The sequence below is a fragment of the Monodelphis domestica genome, chromosome 1 (assembly GCF_027887165.1).
Source record: "Monodelphis domestica isolate mMonDom1 chromosome 1, mMonDom1.pri, whole genome shotgun sequence".
NCBI classification, from domain to species: Eukaryota; Metazoa; Chordata; class Mammalia; order Didelphimorphia; family Didelphidae; genus Monodelphis; species Monodelphis domestica.
In genome coordinates, this window is record NC_077227.1 from 442,899,501 (window position 1) to 442,924,382 (window position 24,882).

General features: G+C 35.0%; 1 protein-coding gene across 6 annotated transcripts in view; it reads left to right on the forward strand.

Moving 5' to 3' along the window:
- Nucleotides 1-24,882, forward strand: part of PHKB (phosphorylase kinase regulatory subunit beta) — a 256,746-nt gene that overhangs the window by 103,300 nt on the left and 128,564 nt on the right. For all 6 annotated transcript variants that reach the window (XM_056812255.1, XM_056812257.1, XM_056812258.1 and 3 more), the window contains one exon: nucleotides 8,100-8,163. In XM_056812255.1, coding sequence (XP_056668233.1) covers nucleotides 8,100-8,163 — 64 coding nt within the window. The remainder of the gene's footprint in view (nucleotides 1-8,099; nucleotides 8,164-24,882) is intronic.

Below are 24,882 nucleotides of genomic sequence, written 5' to 3' on the forward strand. Positions count from 1 at the left end.
TCCCTCCCAGTTTCTTCTGAAGCCTATGGCTTCCGCCCTCCCCCCTGAGTGGACTACAAGATTTATGAGGAAAAACTCCTTTCTTTTTCTTTTCTCAGTAAAGGGGTTTATTGGGAAACTGGATGAGGATTGAGGTAAGAGGGATGAGGGTTTCCCTAATCTATAATGAAGGATAGGAGAAATATGGAGAATTTTAGGAATTGTCAATCTAGTCACAATTGTGACACCGAGACAGAGAAATGGAGGATAAGTAATTTTCTTCTTTCTTCAGTCAGATAATCTCTGCTTGAGTAATTTAAGTCCAGACTCTGTCAAAAATCCAGTCTCTTTAGTTAGGAACCCAGAGAAGAGATTTCTCCCTTGGACAGTTACCCTAGAGAGGAAGAATCAGTTCCTCCCCCTGGCCAGCTTCAACTGCCTCCTCCTGGGAACATTCCTTTTGGAATCTTTAGCTTGATTTTGCAGATCAGGTCTCCATCTTGGTCTGCATGCCTGGCTTGTCCTGAAAATCCTTTCTCTTCCACATCCCCCAAATCAGCATTCCATCTTTTATATCCAAATATTCTCTCAGACCTATTCCACACCTAGAATACCTTCCCTCATCATTGTTTTCTTTCATAATCTTTTACCTCCTTTAAGACCAAGCCCAAGGACTACTTTTGTATAGTCTTTCCTCATGCCTTCCAGTGAATATGTTCTCTATTTTTCCATTTATTTTTAGATTGTCATGGTGTATCTACTACTTTCTATCTTGTATTTTACTTGCCAACAGACATTTCTTTCTATACTCTCCCCTCCTGATTACAATGTAAATTCCTTGAGAGCAGGGATTGTGAGTCCTTAAGTTATTTAATTGTTCTTTCTTTGAGTCCCAGTTTACTTTTTCTTTTTAGGTAAAAACAGTTTATTTCTTGATTTTCAGGAAAATAACAACCCTGACATTTGACCTTGAAATTTATTTTTAATTTTTTAAACTCTTACCTTCTCTCTTAGAATCATATTAGAATACTAAGTATTGATTCCAAGGTAGAAGAACAGTAAGGGCTAGACAATGGGGATTAAGTGACTTAACGAGGGACACATAGCCAGGAAGTGTTTGAAGTTGGCTTTGAACTCAAGACTGTCCATCTCTAGGCCTAGCTCTCTATCCATTGAGCCACCCAGTAGCCCCTTTGTCTTGCACCTTAAAAAGACATTTCTTCCTAAATCCTCTCTATAAAAACTTGCTTTTGTTTCCCCCAAACAGCAAATTTTATGCCTTTCTTGTTAAATTTCTTAATCAGTTAAAAAAATCCTCCTAATTAGTTTAAAAAAAAAAACACTCCTTTTCATGTACAAGGCAGAATTCTATCAATGCTCTTGTCTCAATTCATTGTCTTGTTCTATAATGGTGAACCTATTGCATGTGTAGCAGAAAGAGCATTCAGAGACATCTCTGTGGGCATGTGCTTATCTCCTTCCAGAGTTCATTACTAGAAAGGCAGAGCGACACTGGCAGAGCTTCTCCCTGCCCTGTCTCCACTGTCTTGAGGACATTTTTTCACCTGACCCTCCCCTCTGCCCAGCAGCCCCATGGGAGGGCTTACTCCCTCCCCATCTGGGATAAGGTGGGAAGGTCACAGGTGGCAGATCTGGTAGGGAGGAGAGCAGAGTGCTCAGAGCACTTGGGCTACACCTTTTCCTAACCCTAACTCTAAATTAATTTCAAACCCAAACCCTAAATTTGTTTCTAACCCTAACCCTGAGGATGTTTTTTCACTTGACCCACTCTTCTGCCCAGCAGCCCAATAGGAGTACTTGAAGGGAAGGGAAGGGAAAGCAAGGGAAGGGAAGCGAAGGGAAGGGAAGGGAAGGGAAGGGAAGAGAAAGGGAAAAGGAGGGAAGGCATGGCAGTGGGGCACTCAATCTCTGGGGGAGAGGATGGGGTGCAGCACTTGGTCTCTAAAAAGTTCACCATCACTGGTCTAGTCTCTTCTGGTACCTCCTAGACCTTACTGTCATCTCTAGCACTTCCCCCACTTTTTTTCTACTAAGACTCTTTTTAAAAAGTCTTCACATTTCTACTTCTCTTCTCAGAAAGTGATTTCTATTCTTTCATTCTAACTCCACTACAGCAGAGTGATTTATCTGGGGTCATCCTTTCCTTTCCACTACTCTTGGAATGATTCGTCATAACACAGTATAAATTTATAATTATCTATAACCCACTTTGGTCACTCAAGTTATTATAGACCCTTTCCCAGATTGGTGCTATCATCTGTAAATTTTTTAGGGAAGGCAGATGCATAAGAGGTAGCAAGGGCAAATGAAATGAGTAATTGAGTGGTTTGTAACTGCTATTCCAATACTAAATAATGTATATGAAACATAAATTTAAGAAGAGCTCTACTTTAAAGGAATAATTTGTTTTTTTCACTTTTAAGTTATTATATGAAATACAAAGATGATTAGAGGCTTTTTTAAAATTGATTGGAAATCTATCTCATAACAGTTTTCTAGTTTTTCTTGACTTTTTCTAAAAAGAGAATAATCTGTCATTTAAAGTATCAAACTGGTAGTTACATAGTATTTGATTTAATTTAATGTTGCTTTTACCATTTCATTCAGAAACTAAGTCATTATCTCTCCTAAACTTCTCCTCCTGACTTCCTTATTTTTTTATAATGCCTCAATTTTCCAAACACCAAGGCTAGAACATTTATAATTATTTTTGACTCCTCTCTTCCTGAAAACCTCTTATCAGTTCCTTTTAGATGTCAAGTTCTATTGCTGCAGTGTTTCTCATATCCATTCCTTTGCTTACAATCCCATTGCTACCTATATAGTTTATATTCTTATTACTTCTACTTTGGATTATTGCAATAACCTTATGATAAAGAAATAAAAGCTCTAATTTTTATTTTAGCAAGTAAGTCTTACCTTTACAAGGCAATAGAAGGACTTCAGGAATTTTGTAAGTTATCTAAATTTAGATTGCATCTTTGTTTTAACTGTTTATAAAGTTTAGGTTAGCATGAGAGTCAAATGCAATTGTAGCTTCTTTGATGGCCTTTGAATTATATTGTATTTGTTTTGTCTATAATTTCTTAGATATGTTAATTGGTAATCATCTTCTATTCTCTTGGAATATATAAAAATGTCTTCTGTGAGTCTTTATCTTTTGGGGAAAATTGTGTAGTCTGAATTCTGGCTCAGGTCTTTTTTCTCTGCAATATTGTATGAAAACCTTGTTTGGATAACTTTGGCATTATAGATTTATGTTCTTAACACTCCTAATAAACATCTCCAATTAAAGTCTCTTTAACTCTCCCATACCTTCTACATGCTTTTGCCAGATGAATTTTCCTTTAATAGAATTCTGATAATATTACTGATTTAGACATATAAGGAGCTCCCCATTTCCTGACTTATAAAGTCTAAATTCATTAGTCTGTCATTCAGGGTCTTCTGTGATACATTGACAGCCTGCTTTTCAGGATACCTGCTGATATATCAGAGATAATCCTTCTCTTTGTCTTTGCTCATTCTGTTTCCCCATTTGGAATGCTCTCCATATAGCTCTGCTTTTTTTTCAACTTTATAATTCAAAGACCAATTCAAACACCGTCTTCTTCAGGTAATCTTTCTCTGAAAAAAAAAATAGTATTGCTCTGTTTTGTTTTTAGCATCACTTTTGTTCTCCTTCCATCACTTCTCTACTATATAGCCCTTCATAATATATAGCTTTGATCATATCATACCCCCCACCCAGTGAGAAGTTATTACAATGTTGTTTTATACCTTTCTAATGCATTTATGTAATATCATAAATTAAACCTGGAATATACCCTAAAGTTCTTTTAGTCCAGTGACTCAGTTTATATCTAAAAAGTTGAATGCTAGTGTTAAGTGCATAAAAGTGATTTTTCTAAGGTAACCAAATACATTTATTAATATACTTTCTACCTTTACTAATTTTAAGTTCTGGATGGGCAAGGACCATGTCTTTTTCATATTTGTATCCCCTTCATTTTCTTACAAAGAAGTAACTTCTCAAGAAATTTTTATTGAATTAAATAGATAATAGCTTTAAACTTAATTCTCCACCCTGCCCCCCACCTCTGTACTATATCCCTATATATTATAATCTTTACTCAGCCAGCTACCTTAGAAATGCTGTTGGTTAAAACAATTTTAGCCAATGAAATGTAGGTGTATTAGTACAAATCCATCACCACTCCTAGGGGGAAAAAAAAAGCCAACAGCTCATTCTACTGACTAATTCTGGGACAATTTTTATCACAATCATATATAATGAAAAAAAAGAGAATCTTTTATATATACTCATCCTTCAATTGGCAATATGTTATTTCAAAAGCGTTACATTGTTATATAATAATAAAATACTTGAGCAACTATTAGTCGGTTACATTGAATTATTTGCAATTTTATAAAATAAGTTTCAGGGTTTTTTGTTCCTAGGTTTCCCTATCTTACTCAGGCTAGAAATGTAACTACCTCTCATGGGTATAATCTCACAGCTGATCAGTGCAGAAGCTTTGACATGCTCCATTTCTCTTGTGGGTCAAGTTGCTCTTCCTTAGGCAGCCTGGTATCTATCTACCCTGCGGACTCACCACATTGGTATTGGAATTAGTATGACCATCCAGTTGCCTTTAGCACTATTGCAGCTCAACATTTCTAAGATCAAGTGTTCAACTAACCCTCCAGGTAGCAGGGATTAGGCATAATCAGCCTTTTATTTTATAAAAGATATTTTTATTGATCTCATTTGTTTTCATATCACCCACCTTTCTCAATATCCCTTTCTCATCCAGAAATCAGTACTTTATATACTAAAGAATGAAAAAAGGAGAAAACTCAGTTCAGCAAAATTAATTAATATGTCAAAAAAAAGTTTTATGTTATGTGAAAAGTTTCACATCAACAATCTCCCTCTTCTCCAAGGAAAATTAGAATATGGCTCCTCACATTTCTTTGGGGCTAAACTTTTCCATTATAATTTTAAAGAATTTTGTTTTTATGGTTTTGGTGTTCTTTCATTTTATGTTGTTAGAGAGATCACATTCCTGGTTCTTCTAATAACTTTGAATAAATTGTTGATAAATATTTCCATAATCCTCTTTATTAATTTTAATTCTTACAGGACTATAATATTTTATTACATTCCTGTACCATAATGTGTTTAGTGATTGCTTAATTGATAGGAATCTAATTTGTTTCCAGTTTTTTTGGTGTTATAATCAATGCTACTATTTTGGCAAATAGAGAGAAACCTATACTTTAAGACTTTTAACATATACAGAATTCCATGTTACCTATAGATATGATAAAATAGAATTTGATTAGCGTGATATTTAAAGCTCTTCATGTTCTGATGTTAATTTATTCTTCCAGCCTTATTCCATACTGTTCTCCTTCATATGCTTTTTATTCTATGCACATTTAATACTTGAACTCATTCTTCCCCTTTTTCCAACTCCATGCATTTGTGAAGACTATCCATCATACCCAGAGTCATTTATCCTTATTTATCTTTCCCCATTGAAGGCCCTTTCATCCAGGTGAACAACTCAGGTATCATTTATTCTTTGAAGACTTTCTCAATCACTCAAGCAAAATTTTCTCAAGTTTTTCTAATTACCTGTGCCTAGATCTTTTCTGTCTTTGTTGTATTCAAACTTCTATCCTACTTATTTATGCAATTATCTTTTACCCCTCTAAATAGACTTCAGACTTTTGGAGATCAGAGAGGTTATTTTTCATCTTTGTCTCTGCAGTGCCTAGGGCCAGATCTATTATGTTTTTAGTGCTTACATGTTTGCTGAATTGATTTGTCCATCAGCATTTACTTACTCTCTTGCCTGCAAAGCTTTCCTTTTGGAGTGAGCATAAATGTTTAAATATCTTGCCATAGTGAAGAGATGAGTAACCAGATATTATTAAATCCAAGTATTGGTAAAGTTCCTTTGCATTTACAGAATTTCTGAGCCTTTGGCATTCAGATGAAAGTTCAAATGCTTTCTTTTCTGTTTAATTCAAGAATTATTTTCTAAGTGCCTGTTGAGGATATCATTAGGGAGAATTATATTTCTACCTATTCTGACATATAATCTCTTAGTATAAGTGTGAAAGATAAAACCATAGCTTGGGTGTATTTCATTGATTACCTTATGATATGCCTAATGATAAAACATATTACTTTCAAACTTAGTCTTCTTCTGAACTTTCCTATGACTCTGTAAGGTACTCCCATCCTCATAATCATGCAAATTTCCAACAACCTCCTTATATCCTTAACTCCTCACTCTTACCCCATATGTCCAACCTGTTGCCAAATTTTGTTATTTCTCCCTTCAGTTACCATCATATATGTACTCTTCTCTCTCCTAACACAACCATTACTCCAGTATAGGTCCTTATCACCTTTTGCTTAGATTATAACAGTCTACTTGGTTTCCCTTCTTCAAGGGTCTCTCCAATCCAATCCATCCTCCATTCAGCCACTCAAGTGATTTTCCTTAAGCCCAAGTAATCATGTCACTTTCCTACCTATTAAACTTTAGTGGCTCCCTTTTACCTCCAAGATCAACTTTTAAGTTCTCAGCTTAGCATTTAAAACCCTTGACAACTTAGTACTACTGTAGTCCCATTCTTTCTAGAGAAGGAGAAATTAACTCCTAGGCTATAATCTTGGGTTACTGAAAGAATGGTTGTAACCTTGATAGAAATAGGGTACTTAGAAAGTTAGTGGGTTTAGTGGGAAAGATAATTAGTTCTCTTTGGAAATGTGAATCATCTATGGAATATCCAAGTGATTATCAAATAGATAAAGATTGAGAACTAATATTCAGGAAAAAAAAAGTAAAGACTGAATATGCAGATTTGGGAGCTAGCTTCATTGAAAGGATAATCATGGAAACTGATAAACTCACTGAGATTGCATGTAAAAGAAGGTATTTGGGTATACTTTATGCATAGGAAGTAGGACTTGGAGAGTGACCCTGTATAAGGAGACCAAGAAGGATCAATATGACATTCAGTGAAATCCAATGAAACACAACAGAGTAGTGTTGCCTAAATCCATAAAGAATAGAATACTTAGAATTCTGGGGATGGTCAGCAATATGTTATAGATGACCTGAACGAAAATGAGAATTGGAAAAGCTGTGGGAAAATATAATGAACAATGGAGAATCAGTCATGGAAAACACAATGAATTGATATCCAGGAGTAAGGATCTAGTTGAGATTAAATCATACAAATTTGAAGGGAATCTAGCAACAGATTTATATGAAATCTGTTGACCCTTTTCTATGATTCTGTGATTACAATCTGAAAAGATTAATAGTTGAAGTAATTCAGGCATGGACTTTGAAAAGGAATGAATGGTGATCAGAGGTGAGGACAAGGGATTCAGGAGTAGAGGATAGTGTAATGTTGAGTTCCATTAACTGAAGGATCAAAATTTTGAAGGGATAAAAATGAGATCAGTCAGATTAATAATAATAAATAGTAATAATAAGCCTTTATTTTGCACCCACTTTGCCAAATGCTGTACTAAGTGATTATAGATATTATCTCATTTGATTTTTCACAACAACCCTGTAAGATAGGTGTTATCACCAAGGTAGAAATGGTATCCTGGAAAAGTAGAGAAGGATAGAATGACTTGAGACTTGTAATAGTACTTTGTGAACCCTAAAAGCTTTATATAAATGTAAATTATATTCCTCTTCTAGTTTGTTATATACAGAATTGCTATTACACATTAGAATATATAGTTTTGGCAAAGAATCTCAACCTATCATCCTGTACCTTTTTGTCAACTTTACCTTTTTTTAGTTAGAGATTAGAACTATATACTGAAAATAATGTTGTTATTATTAAGAGCATGGCCCAAAATCTAGTTTCATGTGAGGCAGAATTTTTCTCTTAAATAATCACTTACAAAGGACAAGTGAAAATGGTAAAAGTGGTAAAGGGATGATCTCTGTCATTGCTTCTTTGCTTAAGGTAAATATTAACAAAAGTGCCAGCTTTTATTTCTTTGTCCAGATTGTTAGAGTACCAAATGTTTTTTTCTTCCTCTTTTCCAGCTCTGTTGGCTTAGCAAAAGCAGTTCTAGAAGCAATTAATGGATTCAACCTCTTTGGCAACCAGGTAAAAAATTCTCCTGACTTAAAAAAGTTTATATTAATTTGAACAACATTTTCAATTAACTCTGTTTAATCTTTAACAACTTACTTTCAAGTTTAGATCAAAAGATGTAAAAATTTAGAGGACAAAATCAATCCAACTTCAGTGTATGTGCTTTTTTGCTTCTTTTTAAAAAATCAGATCAATAGCCAGTGTTCTCATTATAAAACTATTGTCCAATAAAACATCTATGTCCTGCATAAAGAGGTCTTCTTTTCTTTACTCCATACCTACTTTCATCCTGTGGTCCACTTTTGTTCTTTTAGGAGTTTTAAGTACTTTAAAATTTTATTCCTTTTATGTAGTTCACCTTTTATGTAGAATCCTGAAGCAAGTTACTTAAATGAGGTCATTCTTTCCTATTTTCCCCATCTTTGTTCCTGTACTGAGCTTTTGCTACTTTATCTCATCCATATCCCGCTCATCCTTTAAGACCCAAGCCTTGACCTACTTTTTCCATTAGCTTACTTGCTATTATAGCTGTGTTGGCTTTTATTCATTTATCATATGGCTTGGAGCTGCTTTTTCACAGCTACATTGGTGCATGTCATCTCAATGGGGGATATGATAGCCATCTTCAGTTATATGAAGCACTTTTATGTATAAAGAGGATTTTAACTTCCTTTGGTCAGAGGGCAGAACTCATAGCAATGGGTGAAAACTATGGAGGCAGATTTTGCCATAATGTAATGAAATAGTGTTTAACAATTAGAGCTCTTCCAAAGTGTGATAGGTTGCCTTGGGGAAAGTACTTAAAGTTGTAACTGAAGAATATTTTTTCAAGCATGTTGTAAGGGGAATTCCCATTGAGGTAGAGGTTGGACAAGATAACCTTTTAAGATTCTGTGATTCTTTGTGTGACCAGAAGGTCCTGTTGAGCCAGGCTTTGAGAATAATACTTTATGCCTAGTAGACACTGTGTAAATACTTAATCATAGAATCTCAGATTTGGAAGGGACCTCAGGAATCTTCTGATCTAACATTCGCTCTTGTCATTACATGAATTTAGGAAAATAAAGCAGAATTGTGTATTCCTTTAACTAAATAGCTGTCACATATTGTGAATAAATTGGATGATACCTTTTAGATTTACATTGTCCATATCAGGTAGAAATCCTAGTTTTATAAATTTCTTTTCATCTTTGTTTCTGCTGTGTAAAATTGTGCAAATTCTAATTTATACTTTTGCCCTTATTCTCTGTTAGTTAAAAATGCTCCTGCTCAACCTTAGCTCATTAAAATGTATGAGGGGGCATATGATGGGACAGAGCTAAGATGGTCAAGAAAAAATAGGGACCCTCCTTATTTCTCCCAAATTACCATCCAAACAACTTCAATATAATACCTCAAAACAAATTCTGTAGTTGTAGAACAGACAAAAACATGAAGTGAAAAATTTTCACCCTAACACAACTTAGAAGTCAGTACAAAAAGTCCGTTGCACTGGAGTGGGATTGTTGCTCAGACCAGCTCACCAAGGCAGGTCCCACCTTGGCAAGCCAACACAGACCCTGGGTGTGGCCGAATCCATAGCATAGATTCACTATAATGACGGAAAAGGAAAAAATAACAAAAAATTGAGGAAAATTGGGAAAATTGAGAGACTAATACACTGTTGGAGGAGTTGTGAAGTGATTCAGCTAATCTGGAAAGCAATTTAGAACTTTGCCCAAAGGGCTATAAAACCATACATACCCCTTGACCCAAAAGTGCCACTATGTATCCCAAAGGAAATAAAAAAAAAACATAAAGGAAAAGCTATGTACAAAAATATTTATATTTATATTTTATATTTATATATTTATATTTGTACATAGCACCTCTATGTACAAAATATTTATAGCAGCTCATTTTATGGTAGCAAAATATTAGAAAGTGAGAGGATGCTCATCAATTGAGGAATGGCTAAGTAAGTTGTGTTATTTGATTGTAATGGAATATTATTGTAGTATAAGAAATGATGAGCAGGTTAATTTCAGAAAAACCTGGAAAAAACTTACTCAAACTGATGCAATATGAAGTGAGCAGAAGTAGAAGAGAGCATCCAAGACCATCCCAAAGGATTCAAGATAAAAAATCTAATTTGCCTCCCCAGGAAGAACTGATGGAGTCTGTATCCAGACCAAAGTCTACTGTATTTGACATTCTTCATTTTTTTTTTGTTTGAGTTTTCTTCCATACAAGGTCTAATACAGGAAAATGTTTTACATGATTGTACATGCAAAATCAGTCTCACACTTTATCACAGAGGTGGGAGGAAAGCATAGAGAGAGGAAGAGAATTTAGAGCTCAATTTTTTTAAAAAAGGTCAAAAACTTTTTACAAATAATAGGAGAGAAAATTTAATTTAAAAATACATATGTATGTAAACTTTAATCACATCAATAATATAGTTATATGTACTTGGAAAAGTAGTAATCTAATTAAAAGTCAATGGCTGAGAAAAGTAGTGTTATAAGGAAGGAAGACCCCATCCAAAGGAAAAACCAAAGACCTTTCCAGAACTCTTTGCTCTAAAGCATCCAGATTATTCTTTCTTATTTCACAGACTATTAGTATTATAATTTGCAAGTCTTAATTATGTGCTTTTAGCTAAATCAATATGGGATTTTCAAAATGACAGCCTTTACTAGTAGCATAGTCTATGGCTTCTTTAAGATATTCTTTTAATTTCAAAATTAGAACCCCATGATAAATTCAGGAAAGAAAATGATTACATTACTAATAAAGGAAATATTTTACATTTTTTGTCCAAAAGTAAAATAGGATTATTCCTTTACAATATGTTTCTTTGTGAATTCTTTTTGCATGACAAACCAGAGAAAAAAGGATTTAAAAAAAATCACTTATTGAAGAATTTTGAACAATGCCTCTGTTCTATAGACTATAATGAATTAATGGCCCCTCAGGTGTAGTAGGCTGGCATTTAACCAATGGGATTACTCATTGAGAAGTTGGATTATAATCAGAAGACTAGGGATCTCAAGACTTGGGTCCAAGATGAACTACCTGTATGACCTTGAGAAAGTCATTGATCCTTTCAGATAATGACAATAATGATGTATGCACTATCTTCCTCACAGAGAATACTGTGTAACTGTGAGTTGTTATTTTTAGTGGAGGAGATAATTTTATTTGCTTTTGTAAAAAATTTTGTTAATACCTAAACATCATTGTGATTTTTTAAATAACTTAATCTTTTTTCCTTTTAAAATGAAAAAAAAAATAAATCATACTGAGCCCAAATTAGTGAATCACTTATAAAAATATGCAGTTTTTGTTTTTGAAGATATTTAAGAAGCAATATAAAAATTTGTCTAATGATGAGTGAGATTGGCTACACTAGTACTTCAGTTTACATATGTATTATATGTGTGTATGTATATATATATGTGTGTGTGTGTGTGTGACAATTGGGGGGAAGAGAGATAATAAATCAATATATAATTAGTAGGTGATGGAAATAGGTGGTAATAGAAAGATTTTTAAAGGGAAAGGAGTAAACACATACCCTCTCCCATCACATATACACAGATCCAGTTAACTTTAAAACTAAGGAGTAATTTTCTATATTCACAAACTATATCCATGACTATTCAACCACCTTAGAAGACAGTCTTTAAGAAGCAGGCTGATAAAGTAAAGGTGATTCAATCAATTTATCACCAAAATTGGGTAGCTGAAAGTGCATGTCTTACTATTAATGGTTCAAATAGTATCCCTTTATAAGTGGTTTGATTAAAGTAGAAGCTAAGAATATATAACTTAATTTTGGTAAAAGCCTGAACTACCATTTGGGAACATTGTATTCTACTATAGCCAGAATGTTTTGAGGAAATAGAAGATGAAAAACTATATCTTCAAAGTTAACCAGGCACTTTATAGGAGCATATACATATAATACATACAGCTTCTCAAATTCTTTTGCCACAGAACAAAGAGACATTAACATCTGAGATGAAGTCAAAAATTAAAATGTGATGAATGGGGAGGTTGCTTGTGGTATACAAAATATTATGCACTTTGCAGTCATCCCTGATATTTTGATATGTAAATAGTGATTGATAGTTTAAACTAAATGATAATAATGGCATTATGTCAATTTTCTTAGAGAACCTTAAAATGATCCCTTTACAATGTAATATTTGCTGATAAAACCTAGCTATCTTTTAGCTCCTTAGAAATCCATGTTGAAATTGTGGGCCTTGAGGATGGAATAATTTTTAAAGGAAAATAATAAATCTATAATTATAAAAAGTCAAATATTTATTCATTCTAATAAAAATAATGGGAAGCCTGGGGCACTAATCCTAGAGATTTAATAAAATTATGGAATTTTTGCTTTTTAGAAAGTTTTTCTTTTGGTATATCTAAATAATACAAAATAAAATGGAACTTAAGGAACTGTATAGTTAATCTAATTAATATAAAGCAGAAAAATAGTTAATTCAAGCTAGAAATCCAAATTACATTTCCATATTGGTCAAATAAACAAATAATTGTCAAAATATCCAATTCTTTTCTTTCTTTTAGATTTCTAGTGTAAAATGGAGATTTGAACCCTAGACTTCAATCCCCAGAAGTCCTTGATACTTCCCAGAATTCCCTATAATCTCACCTGAGTCCCCACCTGGGCGAGATCACAATTAGTATTTAAACTGGCGGTAATGCCTACTTCGACCTCTTCTAAGCTCTTTTATGCTCTTGCTCTCTCTGCTTGGCCATTTGCAAGATGTAGTAAATAAGCTTTGAATGGGCTAATCAGCCCTAGGCACATGGTTTTCTTATTTTGTATTCCTTTATTCCTTGATTTCTAATAATCTTTAATAAACCTCATAAAATATAATAGTTTATTGTTAGAGATATAATTTTAATTTTTACACTAGTCTGGTTTAGTAATTTTTAAAAACAATTTTAAGGAGAAGATAAGTTTGCTTTTAATTATGAATTAAGTATTGACATAAACATAAACTGACTACTCCTACCATTTCCTTGTCTACTTATCTCCCAAGCATAACCCTGAGCATCCTTCCTCTGTGCCTTTATTCATATTCTACCCTATCAGAATGGCCTCTGTCTTATTTCATCTTCTCTTTTAATCAAATCATATCTCTATAAGAACTTGCTCATGGTTTCTCTATGTAGAATTCCTTGTCTACTTCAGTCAACCCACAGTGACTTCTTTTCTGCCTATATTTTCTTCTAGTACACATTATTTTTACTATTCATTTGTTACTTTTCATATATTGTTGATCGTCTTTATATTTTTGTCTTATATTCATTTTAAATGTTTGTGTTTATCTTTCTCTTCCCAATTAAGTTATAAATTTTGTACTATATAATGCTAATGCATGTAATAGGATTGTTGAATGTGTGGTTTTGTAGAAAGTGGTAGATTTGGAGTTGGACTTGGGCTGTGCCACTTGATTATTTCTGTAACCTTGGATCAGTTGCTTACCCTTGCTGGACATTAGTTGTCTTATCTGTAAAATTAGCTGTTTGGATTCTCTATCTCTATCTTCTCTGATTCTGTGATCTTATGAATGTTTGTTTAGTCTCCACCATCTCTAGTAATAAAACTTAAAATTTAGTGCTAAATCAGTTGTTAGTAGTCATTCCCATTCCTGCCTCTTTCATTTATTCATTTGTCAGTTTTAAGAGGGATGAAAAATGGCATTCTTGCTGAGAAAACATGAGCTAAATGCAAGAGTGAACAAGGGTGAATGAAAATGATATCAGTCCACTGATTTTGATATTAAGATCTCAAGACAACTACCTGTTGATCTTGAAAGCTCAATCATTATGATTGATTCATTCGGGGTCTTTTAGTTTCCAGGGTGAGTGCTCTAAAAAGTAACAGGAATTGGGGTGAGATTCAGAGCCAATATTCAGGTGGCATAAACTATAGAATACCTCTTTCCCCAATACCATTTTTATTCTGCTCTCTTGAAATGCATGAGGCCACTGCATTTCCTTTCATTCATTATATTTATAGCACATATACTTTCATAGATATAAGGGGGGGAAGTTTTATCTTGACTCCTGACTAAAAACATTGACAGAATTTCATCTGGATGATACACCTTCTCATGCTTTTATCAAGTCAATTGCAGTATTTTAGAGTTATAACATTTTTGGTTATTTTCTTAGCATAATTCTGGGTGTGAGATGAAAAGTCAGAATTTTTAAAATTTGCATTTCTCTTATTATTAGTGATTTGGGATATTCTTTGAAATAAGTTTGCATTTCTTATTTTGAGAAACATTTGTTTATATCATTTACCACTTATGTATTGGGGAATGGCATTTGGTCTTAAAGATTTATTCTGGTTCCCTATAAATCTCAGCTATCAGATGCTCATCAGACCAAATTAATGGAAATTTACTTTTCTCCTCTCTTATTTATTTTCTTTATTCAGAAGTTTTTCTACTTCATGTTATCAAAATAATCTATTTTATCTTATATGATAAAGCTAAATTTAAAAATTAAAAAGAGTATTATCAGTTTTAATATGTAGTCACAAACTTACCATTAGCATTGAATAGCCATCTTCTAGTTCTTTAAGTTCTTTATTTTAAGGAGTATTTTTTAAATTGAATATATGCTAGTTTTGATTGTAATTATTTAACATTTTTCTTTTTTTTACATTTAAACATATTTATTTTATATATAGTATATGAAATTTATAAAATAAATAGATATTATTTGAATTAATTTAAATAATAATGATAATATAGAACATTTATAGAATAATATAGATTATTTTATTCAATTTGAATAATAATGATATTGATAGTGATGAAATAGTGATAGTTGCAGATAGGCATGAGTTGTTTAAATTCACATCTGACAGGAATTTCTACTCTCTTAGTTGAAAGATTTGTCATAGATGAGGTGTATTTTATAAGTCCTGGTACATAATTTTGCCATAGGAATCATGAGGAAAAGCCAAGTTGTTTTTTACAGCCTTGCAGGAGGTAAGGTAAGTCCTGACTGGTAGGCAGCCTCAGAGAGTTAAGGATTCCATGAACATACTTGAACATTCAGAGAGGTTGGGAACCTCTGCTGTGGTATTTTAAAATTGGCTCTTAAAACCCCCACGCATGATCTAATGCAATTAAAAATCCAGGCCAAGGAGTGAACACAGTGTGACTTTCAGGCCAGAGATGACAGTTTCAGATTGCTGAGTTCCAGAAAGCTCAGCACTATCTGCCATCCATCTACACACACAGTCTAAGGTAGGGCTAGGAGTCCAAGATAAAACCTAGAAAATTTGACTGCTGCTCAATGAGGAAGTGGCTCAAGTGTCATTTCTTGACATGTCTGAGGACTCATTTCCCTCCCCAAAAGGCCCACTACTGGAATAAATCATATGCAGAGAGGAGAGCAGTGCAGAAGGGGAAAGTGAGGGAGGAGATCATGGTAGGCAAGGTGGGGGAGAATGTGACAAGGGAATCACTTTAAAAGGCTGATATATATTAATTTAAGGTCGCCAAGGAATTCAGCTATGTAATTCCTAAATGAAAAACTCAAGTCAGCCGTCAGCCTTTTTTGGAGTTTAATTACAATAGGAGCAAGAAAGGAATTAGAGATAGAGAGAGAGAAAAAGGGAGAGAAGGGAACAGGGCTTAATTACCCCTTCTGTTTAGGCTGGGCCAAAAGGCCCAAGCCCTTAGATAGCTGGGGCAAAGAAAAGAGATCAGTCCCTATCACTCACGTGACCAAAATGGAGAAACAGTCTCAGAGGCCCCCACCTTCAGCTTCCTTCAGCGCAAGCTTCTCCGAGTCCACCGCAATCACCCCGACCAAACTCCTCCACCACCCTCAAGTCTCCAGACCCTCCTATCTTTAAGTAAACCATCCAAGTTCCTCCTCTCAGTTCTCCCATCTACCAATCACTGTTCATCAATTTCCCTGTGCCAATGGAGGCTCTAGCTTAACCCAGGACCGCCCAGAGGTTTCTGGCTTTTGCACATGTCTGTTGAAGGTCATATTTTCAAATGATTAAATCTTTGATCTAGGCTGCAGCCCTTACTCAATCCTGTTAGGACTGAATAGGGTGGAGATTTATTCCAAGTATCTCCATTGTATCAATTCTAAAATCAATCATGATTCAAAGAAATTCCTGTTCTATACTTAAGCATAGGTCAAAGTCCTTTCCATTGTTCAGCAAAAGGTTTCTGTCCTAAAGTAATCTGAAGAAGGGAAGAGAAGGAACCTCCCATGCCAATGGGGTTCCCATTCCAATAGACTATCAGTAAGAAATTTTCCAAGTATGAAATATCCCAATGGTGAAATTTCCAACATTTATAAGTCTAAGGAATTTTTGAGGTTTACAATCCCCCCTGATGATCATTGAGAGACTAGTCTCCCCATTGATCATTTAACATGATCATTTTGTAGTTCTAAATTCACTTCTAACTAAAGATATACACAATATTCAATTTTCTAGGAGAAATTAGAATAGTGAGAGAGGAAATAGAAAAGAAAAGAAAGCAAAACCAATGTTTGCTAGGCGCATTGACAGAAAGCCAAATTAGGGGCAGTCCCTTTTGGCATAAATGTTACAATAAATGTTCAATCAAAAGTTCAGTCCAATCAATCACATCCAAAGTTCATTCTTGATCTTCTTGATGAAGTGTAGGTTTTTGGCATCTTTCTGCAACAGTTCATTCTCTGGATATAAAAGTTTCAAGCTTCTTTCTTGAAGATCTTTTCTTGAACAAAATCAAAATCTTTGAATTTTTTATAAAAGTAAAATCTTAAACAAAATTCTTGGATTTTTTAAAAATACAATCTCAAACAAAAAAAAATTCAAAAATTCTTAGATTTTAAATTAAAATACAATCCCCCCTGAAGTAAGTATTAAAAAAAAAATATCAGGTTTAGCTCAGAATGCAATGTTCAGTTATGGGGGTGTATGTGTCAATTATCAAAAGAATAGAAAAATAATCAAAAACATAAGAAAAATCCAAAATAGACCTTGTATAGGTCCAGTTTAAAGTAATTTCTATCCCACAAGTATGTAGGACAGAATGCAGTAATATTTCACTTAGCCATTTGTAGCCAAGACTACAGGAAGTTGCCATAATATAAGAAGAAAAGAATTAGAATTCTATTTTGATGGGGAAATGTCATTCCCTTGTCTGATTTTTTTTCCTTCAGAGATATAGGGAGCCAGCATGATAGTCAAGCTTTGTACTTGTTTGAGTACTTCGAAAAGAGTGTAGATACAAGGAAGTCCTACGACTTAAACATAAGTTAAGCGTCGCAACCTTGAGTCTCACTTAATATTTCTTGTGTGCTCTATTGGCACTATTCAGGTTTAGTCTGTGCTCCTTGTTTTTATCCCTTTTCCTGGAATCAGACACACATTAATCACAGTCCTATAATATTTTATCAATAAATGGCAGGTTCCCATAGTTTAAAGCTTTTAGGCATATATTGATATTATAGCAAGAGTATATATATTAACTTGTATTACTGCAGGGAAAAAAATATTAATATTAATTATGTGTACCTTCAGTACAAAAATGAGAAAAAATCAAATATTCAAATCAAATCAAAGAAAAGAAATAAGAAAAAATAAGAAAAAAATCAGTAATTCAATATATTCTTGAAAAAAAAAAACAGCATCCATTTGTCTATGGATTATTATCTCCAATTCTTATGATAAGATAGAGTCACAATTCATATGATAGGATAGGGTCAATCAGTCTCAGCAGAAGATGCTTTCTTCACATGTGAGCAGTGAATCCAAGAGTCTCTTTCTCCAATCTTTATAGATGTTGGAGTAGTTAATAATATTTGGAATGGTCCTTCCCATGAAGGTTCAGTTGCTCCAGTTCGCTTGAAATTCTTGATATAAACTTTATCTCCTGGGTTCAGGTCATGCAGAGAAAAGTCTAATGGTCCAGCTTGTACTGCAGCTCCGGATTCATGAAGTTCACGTAGTTTGTGCTGTAACTCCTGTATATAGGAAGCAATAGTAATATCTCCCCCTAATAGCGATGTATAAGCCGGGGAGAAAGGCTTAGCCTGTATAGGCGGATGTCCAAAAAGCATCTCAAATGGTGAAATATGTAAGTCTCCTCTAGGCCTGCTTCTAAGATAAAATAGGGCCAGAGGGAGAATTTCAGGCCATTTTAAATGGGTCTCAGTGCATAATTTGCCAATCATAGTCTTAAGTTCTTTATTCATCCTCTCCACTTGGCCTGAGCTCTGGGGGTGATATGGAACATGGAATTTTGGAGTTATCCCCAAGCAAGAATATATTTGATTTAAGACAGAATCGGTAAAATGACTCCCTCTATCGGAGTCAATACGTGCTGGTAGGCCAAAACGAGGAATAATTTCTTTTAAAAGTATCTTTGCAACAAAATCTGCTGTGGCTCGGGTCGTAGGAAATGCTTCCGGCCATCTGGTTAGTTGATCTACAATTACTAGACAAAATTTATAACGTCCAGCCTTTGGCATTGTTATGAAATCTATCTGTAGATGTTCAAAAGGTGTGTAAGCCAGAGGACGTCCCCCAAAGGCTTTTCCACGATATGCATGTTGGTTATATGCCTGGCAAATAGGGCAGGCTGAACATACTTTAGAGGCTACAGTAGTTATACCAGGGGCTATCCATACTCTCTTGACAGAGTCCACGATGCCCTGGGTGCCAAAATGACCATTTTTATGAATAGATTGGCAAATTTGGTTATAGAAACTTCTAGGGAGCAGGGGTTTTCCTTCAGATGACACCCATACTCCATTAATTTGTTTTGCTTTAAATTTTTGTTTCCATTTTTCCACTTCCTTTTCATTATAGGAGAGTGATAAATTTAAATTATCAGTGGTTGTTAATGTTAAAATTAATCCAGGTCCTTCTATGGCTGCTAGTTTTGCAGCGGCATCTGCTCGGTCATTTCCTCTAGAGACAGGGTCAGAGCCACCTTTATGGGCAGAGCAATGAACTACAGCTAGGGCTTTAGGCAGTTTGAGAGCAGAAAGAACTTCATTAATAATATCTGCATTAGCTATGGATTTTCCAGCTGAGGTTAAAAATCCTCTTTGGAGCCATAGCATCCCGACTGAGTGACAAATGCTGAAAGCATATCTAGAATCCGTATAAATTGTTGCCTTTTTATCCTTGGCAATTATACAAGCTTGTTTTAGAGCTATGAGTTCTGCTCCTTGAGCGCTAATGTTAGAAGGTAGTGAAGCTGACCATTCAGTGGCAAATTCTGAGACTACGGCAGCTCCAGTGTAACGTATGCCATCCCTCATAAAAGAGGAACCATCGGTAAATAAAATCAGATCTGCATTGTCTAAGGGAGTGTCCAAGAGATAATCTCGAGGCTTTTCTGCCATGGACACTAATGTTTCACAGTTATGTAATGGTTCTCCTGAAGTAGGTAAATCTGGAAGCAAGGTGGCAGGGTTAAGAGTTGAACAGCGTTTCAAGGTAATATTTTCACTATTTAATAAGGTTATTTCATACCTTGTAATTCTCTGATCCGAGAATGCCTGTGTTCTATGTTTTACCAATAATGCTTCAATCTCATGTGGGCACATTATTGTTAATGGACATCCCAATACTAAATCAACGGTTTTTGTTACTAGTAAGGCTGTAGCAGCTACTCCTCTAAGGCATGGTGGTGCTCCTGCTGCGACTGGGTCTAGTTGGGCAGAATAATAAGCAATTGGGCGCTGAGAAGGTCCCAAAGTCTGAGTTAACACACGAGGCTACTCCTCTTCGCTCATGCACATATAAAGTAAATGGCTTGTTGTAATCTGGGATGCCTAGAGCAGGGGCAGACATGATAGCCTTTTTCAGATCTGATAGAGCTGACAAGTGTTCAGGCTCTAATTTGAGGGGTTCAGGAACCGAATCCTTTGTTAATACTGTAAGGGGTTTAGTGATTTCCCCATAGCAAGGAATCCATTGTCTACAAAACCCTGTTGCTCCTAAAATTGCTCTCAGCTGTTTCTTAGTGGTAGGAGCACTCAATTTTTGAATGTTCTCAATTCGTTTTGGAGAAATATAACGAGCACCCGCAGTCAAGATGAATCCCAAATATTCTACTTTTTGGAGACACCATTGAACTTTATCCTTAGAGATTTTATGTCCTCTTTTGTGCAATTCCAAAAGAAGGTGTTTGCTATCTTCTTGACATGTTTTTGCATCTGTTGAAGCCAAGAGTAGATCATCTACATATTTGATTAACTTGCTATTTTTAAATGTTATATTGTCTGTGTCTTGGCTCAAAATTTGCTCATATAAGCTCGGACCTCAGATACTTCCCAGCTGACCCAAATCTCTCAACTGCCTGATGTAAGAAGTTTCTTTGGGGACAGGGCACACAGCTCGAGTTTGAATTTGTGAAGGGAAGACATTCTAAAGTTTTGTCTCTGATAAAGTGAGGGCACTGCTAAGCAGATTTCTCTTTTCCTAGACAGTAAAACAGCTAGTAAAATAACATTCATAACTAGTAAAATAATTACTTAAGCCCATTTTAATCAGTGACATTTCTCTCAACTGGCTAGTAACTGATCCTTGGAAGGATATTATCTGATTAGTTAAGACATTACGTTTCTTTTTTTTTTTTACATTGCTCCTTTCTTTTATTTTTATTTTTCTTAACATTATTTTATTTGGTCATTTCCAAACATTATTCATTGGAAACAAAGATCATTTTCTTTTCCTCCTCCCCCCCCCACCTCTCCCATAGCCAACACGCGGTTCCACTGGGTATCACATGTGTCCTTGATTCGAACCCATTTCCATGTTGTTGGTATTTGCATTAGAGTGTTCGTTTAGAGTCTCTCCTCAGTCATATCTCCTCCACTCCTGTAGTCAAGCAGTTGCTTTTCATCAGTGTTTTTACTCCCACAGTTTATCCTCTGCTTGTGGATAGTGTTTTTTAGATCCCTGCAGATTGTTCGGGGACATTGCATTGACACTAATGGAGAAGTCCATTACCTTCAATTGTACCACAGTGTATCAGTCTCTGTGTACAATGTTCTCCTGGTTCTGCTCCTTTCACTCTGCATCACTTTCTGGAGGTCGTTCAAGACTCCATGGAATTCCTCCACTTTATTGTTCCTTTTAGGACAATAATATTCCATCACCAACATATACCACAATTTGTTCAGCCATTCCCCAATTGAAGGGCATCCCCCCATTTTCCAATTTTTGGCCACCACAAAGAGCTCTGCTATGAATATCCTTGTACAAGTCTTTTTCCTTATTATCTCTTTGGGGTACAAACCCAGCAGTGCTACGGCTGGATCAAAGGGCAGACAGTCTTTTATCGCCCTTTGGGCATAGTTCCAAATTGCCCTTCAGTTAACATTTTTCTTGACAAATTTCATCTTTTAAAAATTTGCTGGTTTTCCAAACATAAATGCAGTTGTCTCTCTAGTTCAATCAGTTATTTTTCTACAGATATGCAAAAATGTAATTGTAATTTATGGTTACATTTTTTAAAATAGATTTGTGAAACATTCCTTTCATCAGGGATGTACCAATTAAAATTTTATAATATCAGAATCACTTTTTCATTTTACTTTTATTCTTTTGACTTTTTATTATGTCATAAATGTCTTTAATTTGTCATTTTGTAATTAGAGCACTCTGACTAGAGATTTTCTTCCAAGTTTACAAAGATATTAATGACAGTCCTTTGCATCTGGCTACTAAATCAGTCCTAGATTCTCTAGTACATAATAATTGCCCAATAAATGCTTCTTAACTGACTCCTAACTGTGCTTAAGTTAATTTCCCTCCATCTTGTCCAAAAAGATAATATAAAAATCTTTGTTAAATGCTCTACTAAAATTTAGGAAAAAACTGTCTCTAACATTTGCTTGATATATTTTAGTGATACTTTCAAAAAAGAAAATGAGGTTATTCCAATATTATCCATTTTTGGTAAAGTCTTATATATTCTTTGCCATTTCTACTTCCTTTCCTAAATGTTCACTAACCAGGTTTGTAATAGGATAATCAAGACATCTGTTAAGAGGTGGTTAGATGGCTCCATGGATAGAGGCAGAGGGACCTAGGTGGGGCTGCTCCCCTCCCCCTCTCCAGTGAGTCTGACAATATTGTTTCACATTCCCTGCCCCTCTGCTGAGCAGCACACTGGGAGTGCACAGTGGGGCAAGGTGGGCAGCTCACAGGTGTCAGAGCTGGAGGGGAGCAGAGAACTTAGAATACTCCCCTCCCCCTCTCTATACTCACTGAGGACATTCCTCACTTCACCTACACCTCCATACAGCAGTCCAATGGGAATGCTTCCTCTCCCCTTGTATGGGGTAAGGGTGGGACAGGGCATACCCAACACTTGGTGGTGGGAGGGGCATGGCACCTAGTTACTGGGGGGGGGCAGGTACAGTAGTTGGTCTGGTGAGTGGGTTGGGGATAGGGCCTGGCACTCCAGTTCTAACCATCACGGATATAGGTTGTACATATATTATTATGTAAAATGTATTTGTCATGTTGTGAAACAAGACACATATTGCTTACACTAGTGAAAAATTCAGGGAGGAAATAAAGTGAAGAATGCTATGTGTCAATCTGCATTCAGACTCTGTTCCTTCTATGGCAGTGATAAGACTTTCCAGGTATTTTCATGATCATTTTGTTTGTCATTTCTTATGGCATAATATTATTTTATTACAATCATATACTACATGTTATTCAGTCATTCCTCAATTGATAGATATTCCTTCAATTTCCAGGTCTTTATCACCATAAAAAGAACTCCTATAAATATTTCAGAACATATAATTTCTTCTCTTTTTTTCCTTGATCTAAACCTTAGGAAATGAAACTAATAGTAGTATTACTGGGCCAGAAGGTATATACAGTTTTATCTCTTTAAGCATAATTTGATATTGCTTTCTAAAATCGTTTGAATAGTTTATAGATCCACCAACAATGTATTATTAATTTGACACCACTATTTTCCACATCCCCTCCAACACTTATCATTTTACCTTTTTATCATGTTAGCCAATGTGATAGGTTTGAGAGAGTATTTCAGTTTTTTTAGTAGTAGTAGTTATTCTTATTCTTATTATTGGAGGTTATTATCTATATAATGGATTTACAGTTGAACTGAGCTTATGCTAAGCATAAGCTTAGGGTCACACAGTACACAGTTAGGAAGTATCTGAGGCTGGATTTGAACTCAGGTCTTTTTTTCTCCAGGCCCAATGCTCTATCCATTGCTTCTTAGTTGCCTAGCAGCCTCTTTTTTCCTTTCTTTTTTTTTTCATTTGGTCAATTTCAAACATTATTCCTTGGTTACAAAAATCATATTCTATTCGTCCCTCCCTTCCTTCTGCCCCTCCCGTAGCCAACCAACAATTCCACTGTGTATTACATGTGTCCTTGATCAGAACCTATTTCCATGTTGTTGATGTTTGCACTAGGATATTCATTTAGGGTCTACATCCCCAATCATATCCCCCTCGACCCATGTAATCAGGGAGTTGTTTTTCTTCGGTGTTTTTATTTCTACAGTTTTTCCTCTGAATGTGGATAGTGTTCTTTCTCATAGATCCCTCCAGGTTCATGATCACTGCATTGCCACTAATGGAGAAGTCCATTACATTCAATTATACCACAATGTATCAGTTTCTGTGTACATCGTTCTCCTGGTTCTGCTCCTTTTGCTCTGCATCACTTCTTGGAAGTTGTTCCAATTCCCATGGAATTCCTCCACTATATTATTCCTTTGAGCACAATAGTATTCCATCACCAACATATACCACAATTTGTTCAGCCATTCTCCAATTGAAGGGCATCCCCCCATTTTCCAATTTTTTGCCACCACAAAGAGCGCAGCTATGAATATCCTTGTACAAGTCTTTTTCCTTATTATCTCATTCGGGTACAAACCCAGCAGTGCTATGATTGGATCAAAGGGCAGACAGTCTTTTATTGCCCTTTGGGCATAGTTTCAAATTGCCCTCCAGAATGGTTAGATCAATTCACAACTCCATCAGCAATGAATTAATGTCCCAACTTTGCCACATCCCCTCTAGCATTCATTACTTTCATTGCTGTCGTGTTAGCCAATCTGCTAGGTGTGAGGTGATACCTCAGAGTTGTTTTGATTTGAATCTCTCTGATTATAAGAGATTTAGAACACTTTTTCATGTGCTTATTAATAGTTTTGATTTCTTTGACTAAAAATTGCCTATTCATGTCCCTTGTCCATTTATCAATTGGAGAATGGCTTGATTTTTTGTACAATTGATTTAGCTCTTTGTAAATTTGACTAATTAGACCTTTGTCAGAGGCTTTTCTCATGAAGATTGTTTCCCAATTTGTTACTTCCCTTCTAATTTTGGTTACATTTGGTTTTGTTTGTACAAAAACTTTTTAATTTGATATAATTAAAATTATTTGTTTTACATTTTGTGACTTTTTCTAAGTCTTGCTTGGTTTTAAAATCTTTCCTTTCCCAAAGGTCTGACATGTATACTATTCTGTGTTCACATTTTTATAGTTTCCTTCTTTATGTTCAAGTCATTCACCAATTCTGAGTTTATCTTACTGTAGGGTGTGAGGTGTTGATCCAAACCTAATTTCTCCCACACTGTCTTCCAATTTTCCCAGTAGGTTTTATCAAATAGTGGATTTTTGTCCCAAAAGCTGGGATCTTTGGGCAAGTCATAGAC